A 10,241-nucleotide genomic window follows, 5' to 3' on the forward strand; every position below is an offset into this window, starting at 1 on the left:
ATGTGACACTAAAAGCATAGGCAACAAAACCAAAAATAGACAAATTGGACTTTGTCAAAATTAAAATTTTTGTACATCAAAAGACACTATCCACAGAATGAAAAGGCAGCCCACAGGATGGGAGAAAAATATTTGCAAATCATATATATCTGACAAGGCATTAATATTAAAAATATTTAAAGAATTCCTATAATTCAACAACAACAAAACAACTCAATTTTTTTTTTTTAATTTTTTTTCAACGTTTTTATTTTATTTTTGGGACAGAGAGAGACAGAGCATGAACGGGGGAGGGGCAGAGAGAGAGGGAGACACAGAATCGGAAACAGGCTCCAGGCTCTGGGCCATCAGCTCAGAGCCTGACGCGGGGCTCGAACTCCCGGACCGCGAGATCGTGACCTGGCTGAAGTCGGACGCTTAACCGACTGCGCCACCCAGGCGCCCCAAAACAACTCAATTTAAAAAAAAAGGCAAAGGCCTTGAATAGACATTTCTCCAAAGAAGATCACACGTGACCAGTAAGCACATGAAAAGAAGCTCAATATCACATTAATCATTAGGGAAATGAAAATCAAAACCACAAGATACCACTTCATTCCCATTATCATAGCTATTGTCAAAACAAATGAACAAAAACTTTAGAAACAAGTGGTGGCATGAATGTGGAGAAATTGGAGCCCTTGTGCATTGCTGGTGCATTTGGTACAACCACTATAGAAAACAATATGTCCATTCCTTGAAAAATTACGGATAGAATTACCATGTGACACAGCAATTCCACTTCTGGGTACATACTCAAAAGAATTGTAAACAGGGTCTTGAAGAGATATTTGTACATGCATGTCCATAACAGCATTATTCCCAGTTGCCAAAAGGTAGAAATGACCCAAATGTCCATTGACAGATGAATGTGTAAACAAAACGTGATATATACATATGATGGAATATTATTCAGCTTTAACAGGGAAGGATATTCTGACATGTTTCAACATGGATGAACCTTGAGGACATTATGCTAAGTGAAATAAGCTGGATGCAAAAAGACAAATACTGTCTGATTCCACTTACATAGGTACTGAGAATAGTTGAATTTGTAGAGACCGAAAGTATAAGGGTGGTTGCCAGTGGATGAGAAGAAGGGTAAATGGTGAATGGGGAGTTAGTGTTTTATGAATACAGAGTCTGAGTTGGAGAAGATGAAAAGAATTCTGGAGATGGATGGTAGTGATGGTTGCACATCACTGTGGATGTCCTTAATGCGACAGAACTGTATATGTAAAAATAATTAAAAATGTAAATTTTATCTTACGTATATTTTATTATAATAAAAAAAATGTAGCCCCCACTTCCTCTGAGTTCGTACTCTCCAACAGATTTCTGGTTATCATTTCTCTTTGTGTATAATTTTCCTGTAGAGAAAATAAATGGATGGCTTAGTAAGCCCTACCCTGACAGTCCTCCAGGCTGACAACTAAACAGTCATTCAGATTTATACATCAGGCTCTTGTAAGGGTGGGTATCAAGGAACTAGGTCTTACAGAAGGATGACTGCAAAACTGTGTTTCTTGATGGCATAACAGAGACTCAGACCCTAAAAAGCAGTGACAGCCTAAGCCTGGGGTCTAGGGATATCTTGGCTACCACTTCTCTGTCTAGCAGCAAAACCAGCCTGTTACTAAAAGCAATGGTGTTTTCAACTCCAAGATAGGCCCTGTTTCCCTTCCTTTTTATAAAACTAAATTTTTTTCATTTTATTTATTTGAGAGAGAGACAGAGCAAGAGTGCACAAGCAGGGGCAGGGGCAGAGAGACAAGGCGGGGAGAGAGAGACAGAGAGAGAGAGAGAGAGAGAGAATATGAATCTTAAGCAGGCTCCACACTCAGCAAGGAGCCAGATGCAGGGCTCAATCCCATGACCCTGGGATCATTATCTGAGCTGAAATCAGGAGTCAGATGCTTAACTGACTGAGCCACCCAGGCATCCCCCCCTAAAACCAACTTTTAGTTAAAAATACCCAGGAATGATTTCCCAAACCACAATTATTTTCTCTTCCTGTGTCAGGCAGGCTACTTTGTTGAAGTAAGAACTAGATAAAACTTACCACTGCTGTAGAAAGACTTGCTTAGTGTGGGAACTGTGTCCTTACACTGCCAACATTTAAGGGAGAGGGAGGGAGGAGGAAAATAGCACCTTTCAACTAGGAAGCAAAGTTTAAAAGAATAAGGTAGAACCCCTTCTTCTCTGTATATTCCAGCCTCCCTTGTCTTCCCAAGGGTAGGAAAGGAGTCTCTTCCTTGTGTTCTTATGATGTCTATTGTTGACCCATAAACCTTCTCATATTGCATTGACACCACCTGTTTACTGTATCTCCCACTGGAATGGAGGGAACTTCATAAACTCTGTCTTCAGTCTTTGTTTCCTCAGAGCTAGGGCTGTCCTGGCACACAGTAAGAACATGATAACTCTTGGCCAGAAAAATAAACAGCATACTGCTGTGTTTCATTAACTCTACAATCCCACCAGTTATTAGACACTTCAATTGCAAGACCACCAAGAAAGAAAAAAAATTACAATCAGAAGAAAACCAGGAGTCATAAAACATTCCAATTTTAGGGTTATTATCACCTTGATTGCAGGCCTGGAACATGGAAGAGATGGCCACAAAAGGATTGAAGACTAATTGATATCACTTCATAAATACAGATATGTGCACATACATCTACACCACCAAAAACCTGCTTTTTTATTTTATTTTTTTTTTCAACGTTTATTTATTTTTGGGACAGAGAGAGACAGAGCATGAACGGGGGAGGGGCAGAGTGAGAGGGAGACACAGAATCGGAAACAGGCTCCAGGCTCCGAGCCATCAGCCCGGAGCCTGACGCGGGGCTCGAACTCACGGACCGCGAGATCATGACCTGGCTGAAGTCGGACGCTTAACCGACTGCGCCACCCAGGCGCCCCAAAACCTGCTTTTTTAATTAGTTCACTTGGCCTCTCTATCTTCAGCTTTTCCTCTCAGACAAGGCATTGTTTCAGATTTTTAAAAATCACTTTCTTGTCTGAATACCAGGTAACTAAAAACAGATAGAGGGACTTGTCCCCATTTCTTAGCTTTGGTTATATTCTGAGGCTCAGCTCTAAAAAAGAGTATTATTTGTTGTTTCCACCAAGGCAGCTTAAATGATGAGGATCAGTGTATCACAGTGGGAAGTACTTTTGCCTCCAGGCAAGACTATAATAAAATAAGCTCATTCGTCATCTGCCGAGGGAAAACATGTCACTACAAAATTACTAGGTAATGAAAAATCTGGGCAGTCATATGGCACTTTTAATCAGAAGATCTCAAAACAGTCCCACACTATCATCAACAAAGTCTTGTCATCAGCAGGATACAAAGTGGAAAGTGTCCCTTTGTGTTATACACCATGAATCTAAGTTGTTTTTTTTTTTAAAGTTAAGCAAATGAATAAAAAGCAAATAATAATGATGATGATTATATACATAGATACATTTACATATAAATACACATACACACACATGAAATTTTAATTTAATTGCATGTCTAGTGAGATCATGGACGAATATTTCATTGTAAATCCTCAAGCACCACACCAGTAATAATAAGGATCTGGGCTTCAATCCTGGCTCTTCCTCCCTTCATGACCTTGAGCAAGTGTCCTACCATCTCTAAGTGTCAGTGTCCTTATTTGTAAAATGGGACTCATAAGGATATGCACCTCACTGTAACTGGGGTCCATGGAATATTCCCTGTAAAGCAGAAATACGGTGAGTGCTCTATAAATATTAGCTCCCCGCTACAGAAAGAACTACAATAGAGGCCCATTTACCATGCCCGCAGACCCACTTTCCCCCCAACAGCCCAGTCTTAGTTTCATAATGTTTTCATTTCGCCACTGCCAGTTTGGTCTCACTTCCCTCCCCACCCAGTTTGGGACCTGGGCAGCTACTGAATTTACTACCCTAGGGTCCATTCTTCTTTGCCCCACCCACCTCACCTTCCTCTCTTCTTTCTATGATATCCCTCAGGCCAGGATTGTTATGATGACCTCAGCTCCAGTCTTCTCAACTTTAATCCATCCTACATAGCTGTACCTGTTCATGAAATCCTAAGCATGACATTTCTCTGTTCAAAATTCTTAAAGCTTCCCCACTGCCTACTAAATTCAGTTCTGACCACAGCATTCAAGACATCCCACTTTTGGCTTCAATCTACCTTTCCAAGGTACCTCTCCAATTTAGCCAATCTAATGTACTTATCCCTATGCCACATTCCCCCACATCATTTTACTCACACAATTTTCTTCTATTGTAATGTCTTCCCTTTCGTCTCTACCTTTAAAAATCCTAACCCACCTTCTAAAAAACCAGTCTCAAATTCGACCTCCCCTGCAATGTACCTTTCCAACCTCCTTTCAACTGTCTCATATGTGTCTTCTTTGGGACACTTATATTTCATCTTGCACTGAGGTTGTTTCCATCATAAGGCCTGCCTCACCTCTGTAGTCTATCCATGCCTTTGCTCATACTAGTGGGCAATTAATATGGATGTTACTCTGCTGTGTTTAATTGGTTATATTTGAATACACGTATTTACTTTGAGTCCCTGTATCACATATGCCACTAAAACAGGAAGATAAAATAAAATCAACCCTTTGTATGTGCTGCTGTATTTAGCAATATAGGGTGGGTCCTAGGTTGCTGGAATCAAATGGTACATCATTGGTTCCTTTAACATGCAACAAATAAAAACTTGGCCATGATGTCCACTCAGCTAACTACAGTACTACTAAAAATATCTTAATGTGCATGTATATATAAACTGAAAATTGACCAACAAATGTTTTGGTTTTTGTTTATTTTTTGAGGTTTTGATTTAGTGGTGCTAGGGGAAAAACAAAAACAAAAACAAACCATTACAGTTCTTGCTATAACAGAGGGTTTGGTGAAATCCTCTGTCCAATCTCAGAATAGAAGGATGTAGAAAATAGAGCTGAGCTTCAGTAATTTAAGATAAGCATGTAAAATATCAAATGAAACTATTTTTAAAAATATGTTTTAACCCTATCTTCACTGTTTTGCAGTTTTCAATGCTAATGAGTCTTCTTGGTGAGCAAGTCAGACAAAATATGTTAGACTAGATGGAAAAAAAATGATTTTTGAAAAATCAGAATGTCTTAGTAATGGATCCCCAAATAGTTCCCAGTTTTTTAAGTCTGGTCCTAAGCTTCTTGGCCAGGAATATAACCAAAAAATGCTCAAGAGGTATCTCTAGAAAACACTATTCAAGAAACCCTGCCTCTTGGGATTACCAAGAACTTTGACATGGCTGTGCAGCTAAATCCAATCAGAATATTCAACAATTAAAAATTCAGTAATGCCTCTAAAAAAAAATAGATAAATATATCAAGATTATGCCTTTTAAGAGCAGCAGCACTTTTTTTTTTTCAAATAACTTCCTTCTCCTGCCTCTAAGTCTTGGAAAACTGTCAGAGGAACACCCATATTATGAATAGTTTTATAGGTCGCTTCCTTTCTTTACTGCTATGCATAGGGTTCATCATTTCCAAATTTTCCCAGACTGCTTTGATACCATGTGATTCCTTTTAAGTAGGGACAATTTCTTAATTCTGTGATCAAATCTTCTATATTGTGGGTTTTCATATAAATAAATTCATGTACCAGTTAAAGAAAAGAAAAAGCTTTCCCAGACTACCTTACCCTTAATCTTTTATTGAGACACCATTGGCTCTGAAGCACCATGGGCAGTTAATTAAAGGCCAATTTTGGCCATTATTAAGGCCCCAGTGCTTATTGTCATTGCTTCCCTCTACATCCTTTAAGAACCTTATGAGAATTTAAAAGGCTTCACACACTTCCTCTCACTACTAAGAGTTCCCCTCAACATCTTATTCACTAATAACATTAACCATGTTTGTTTCCTGAAGGAATCCACCAATGATCAGAACTCTCCTCCAACACTATTCCTTCTATAACAGCATTGGGAAAACTCACCGTTGGCATTTCAATAATTGATGGTCTGGGGATAGAAGTCTGGAAAGTAACTGCTTCACAGTCCGATTTACCTTCTAAGGACCCAGACGAATCCTCAGGGGTCTCAGCAGGCTTGTTGGCACTGTGATTACTTGAACTCAGATTTGCACTGCCATTTCTCTCTGAACGGATGCTGGAATCTCGCCTTTTCTCTGGAGTTCCTTCTTCCCCTCTCGAGCGACTTGGGTGCTGGTCTGCTTTGGCCGTGGGCTGTACATAGATGGTGGAATGAGGATCAGCTGTGCTGGGCTGATCAAAGGGCGCATTCTCCCTTGTATTCCCGAAACAAGCAAGCAGAGCTGAGCATGGAAATGGATGCATCCTTCTAGATGGAGATTTCAGTCTCTTGGTGAGCCTTGCTTTCCACGTGGACATGACCTGCAGTGAAACATTGCAAAGTTCAAAGTGGGGGAAACTTTTCCAGGGATTCAGATCACCTCCGGTTTCCTTCTAATAAGTATCTCCTTGTCTGAGAGAAGGACTTGCTAGTGGTTACTCCTAAATACAAAATTAAGAGATGGCAATTCCACCCTCCCTAGGAGTCACTTAGCAGCCAACTCCCCTTCGGAAGCATCCATCCCATCCCTGGTGATTTCACGCTCTTCCTTCCTTGATGCCGTCAGTGGCTAAAGAAAGCTGCCTGTGAGGCATGTGTTGGCTTGGGTTACAGTCCCAAGGCTGGGCAGACGCTCCAGTGTAAGGTAGTGCCAAGTCAATAGACAGTTGCTTCAGGTTACCTTGGAGGCATAAAGATAACGTAGCCTGATAGCTACCATAATAGCGTTAGCCCGTGTATCAATAACATCATAACAGCAACATAACCTTCTTCGGTTACCCCCTTCAAATATTGATTCCCCCAAACAAAACAAACACCACCCATTTATCCATCACAAACGAAGACCCCCAGAGGGTCCTCGACCCTGGCAGCTGTTTCATTATTAAAATAGGAGGTACGTTTGAATCTTTTGTCTGGAGAGATCCATGTTTTTGGGGATTAATGTCACGGGGACTTATCTGGATCTTTCTCCAAACAAGCTTCCTGGCTTCAGGATCCATATTACTCCTTCTGGTAACTATAAATGAGTCTTTGTTAATTTGCTTTTTCACTACCCATCTAGGTCCTTGATTAATTTTCAACAACACCGAAACAAAAAACTAATTAGCCCAAATGAACAATTAACACAAGTATTATGTGTGAATGCGTGTTCCATTCATTTACTGTATATATTACTTAATTTTAGAAAATAACCCCCTTTGGAACATAGATCTTCTATTTTTCAGTGCATCAATATGTGAATGGTGAAAAATAACAAATTATAACCATATTCTAAGAATACGCTCAAAATTGAGATTTTTCCTTAGCCAAACATCTGCTAGAAATGTTAGAGAAATATAATACTGTAATGGTTTTACCATTAATAGTGACTTTCAGATCAAGATTTCAGGGTATATTACCCATTCTAATTTATTCATTTTCTCTCTCTTTTAATTTAATGTCAAGATGTTCTTTTAAGTCAAGACAGGTGGTGGATATTATAGCACTAATCCTCCATTTTACAGAGACAGAAAACAACTCTTTGAAATTTCAAGAGACTAATGCTAGTGTATACTGTTGAGAAGGGCTGGTAAAAAGTCCGAGATCACTGCTCCCTATCTGATCTGTGAGTCTCATTCAACCTGACAGTCATCGACATAACAGCTATACTGGGAACATTGCTCTGAATGGGCAGTCATAGCCAACATACACCAAGTCAGATATGGCTTGAGGAAGGCAGATGCAGCATCAATGCAGACTTTGCTTTAGTCTTTACCAAAATTTAGAAATAAATGAGGCCTCTGGGTGGCTCAGTTGGTTAAGCGTCCAACTTCGGCTCAGGTCATGATCTCGTGGTTTGTGAGTTAGAGCCCCATGTTGGGCTCTGTGCTAACAGCTCAGAGCCTGGAGCCTGCTTCAGATTCTGTGTCTCCTTCTCTCTCTCTGCCCTTCCCCCACTTGTGCTCTGTCTCTCTGTCACAAAAATAAACATCAAAAAAAAAATTTTTAAATAAAAAGCCACCATTTTTGAGAGGTTACCATGCAGCAAGCCTGTGCTAACTCGGGTATACCAGATTTCCCAGTCTTGAGAGATCATTCTCCTTTTAATATCCAAGTACAAGCAGTGTAAATCCCCCCTCCCCATGATAGCAAGAAGTCCAGGCTTTCAGCAGGCTCCCTCACCAAGTGTTTTGTCTCATTTCTACCATGGTTGCTATCGTCCCCTCAGGCAGGGTGACTCCAAGATGCGTCCCTCACATGGGGCCTTCTTGGTCCCCTCTCTACCAAGTATGTTTACAGTCAAGCGAATATGTAATGATTAACAATGGTTTAATGGTTTACTGAAGGCTTGTGGATGATAGGAGGAATTAAAGAGAAGTAAAAATCATTCCTAAACCTGGTCTCATTCACTCATTCATTTATTCCCTCAACTACATGCCAAGCACTGTCTAGAACTAGAGAGACAACAGTTAACAATGCAGCTTTCAAGTGGCTACAGTTGGTAGACTTCTGGGCAAAAAAGTTCTGAGCCTTCCTCAGACCCATTGTATCTCTCTTCTTGGCCCTGAGTTTGCAGCCCGGCCACAAGGACCACCTCGTCTCCCTTAAGGGGCACACCCAGGAACTCTGGCCAAAGTGCCAGCCCCAGCCCACGAAGAACAGTGACTTCTTTTTAGCTAGCATGGTGGCTAAGTCTTACCTAAAATAACAACATTTACAGATAATGGTTATTGAGTGTTTATTAGCAGTCATGAGTCTCAACAAATTAACTCATTTAATGCTCACAACTCTAGGAGAAAGGTGATATTATTAATTTGCATTTTTACCCATTAGAAAAACAAGACACAGAAACTTAAGTAACTTGCCCAAGGTCACAGCATTGCTAAGGAAGAGAGCCAGGATTATGAGCCCAGGCAGCCCGGCCCCAGAGTTCATGCTGTTAATCACTATACAATATCACTTTCTAAAAATACACATCTGCCCCAAAGAGGAACTTTCCAACAGGCTTCAATCCCATACTCACCTCTAGGAATTATTCTACAGATATACCTATGCTTAGAGATATGTCTAGAAATGTTCATTGCAGCAGTGTTTGGAATCACAAAATTAATTGTTAATCAGTGGAAGACAAGTTAATACATATTTTAAAAATGCAGACAATTGAAAACTATGCAACTATTAAAAAGAAGGATGTAGAGACTTCATTTTTAATGTGGTATGCTAATTAAGTACATGGATTTATATTCTTCCCTTTCTAAGAAATCATTAAGATACTAGTAATAGAATTTTTTTAAAGACTTGAATTTACAATACCAAAGAGAATAGGAAGGAAGCTGTTAACATACAGGAAAATGCAACAAATTCCTATAAAACAAAAATCAGATGAAATATTAATTAATGAAAAGAAAACTCGAAAAACAGAAAGCCAGCATGCTGAGCATAACCACATGGAACCTCTTGTCTTGGGCAACAGGTACAATGGAACTTAAGAGAAGGTCTGGGGCACCTGGGTGGCTCAGTTGGTTAAGCATCCAACTTCAGTTCAGGTCATGATCTCACAGGTTATGAGTTTGAGCCCTGCATCGGGCTGGGCTCTGTGCTGACAGCTCGGAGCCTGGAGCCTGCTTCAGATTCTGTGTCTCCCTCTCTCTCTCTGCCCTTCTCCTGCTTACACTCTGTCTCTCTCTCTCTCTCTCTCTCTCTCTCTCTCTGTCTCTCTCTCAAAAATAAATAAACATTAAAAATTCTTTTAAAAAAGAGAAGGTCTGAAAATGTGAGCTTAATTGAAGGTCTGCCTCTGAAAGTCAAATTTTTCTATACCTTCCTATACCTGCAAAGAGGCTACAAAATGAGTAAGAGAATGAATAAATGAGTGAATGAATAAATTAAATCAAATAAATAAGTAAGCATGAATAAATAAAATAAAAGTTAAGGTATGGGGATCAGGGTTTTATTTAAATTTGTCTTCAAAAAAAGGTTTTTTTCTAATCAGTTCTTATCTACGGTTCTTATCTATTTGATGAATTGTCTAGTGAACTAACAAGGCCAGCTAGTGTGGATGTCAATGTCCAAGAATAAAGGCCCTCTGCTGCTTTATTTCGGCCCCAATATAGTAGCTGAGAGTTCTCTG

At 39.9% G+C, this 10,241-nt stretch overlaps 1 protein-coding gene across 1 annotated transcript in view; it reads right to left on the reverse strand.

Annotated features, from left to right (window-relative positions):
- The window catches only part of FAM107B (family with sequence similarity 107 member B), a 235,584-nt gene extending 229,134 nt beyond the window's left edge, over positions 1-6,450 (reverse strand). Inside the window, exon 1 of the mRNA XM_030323365.1 lies at positions 6,037-6,450. Within this exon, the coding sequence (XP_030179225.1) occupies positions 6,037-6,450 (414 nt within the window). The remainder of the gene's footprint in view (positions 1-6,036) is intronic.
- Between the last annotated feature and the right edge of the window lie 3,791 nt (positions 6,451-10,241).

Source organism: Lynx canadensis, chromosome B4 (genome assembly GCF_007474595.2).
Source record: "Lynx canadensis isolate LIC74 chromosome B4, mLynCan4.pri.v2, whole genome shotgun sequence".
In the NCBI taxonomy this organism is placed as follows: Eukaryota; Metazoa; Chordata; class Mammalia; order Carnivora; family Felidae; genus Lynx; species Lynx canadensis.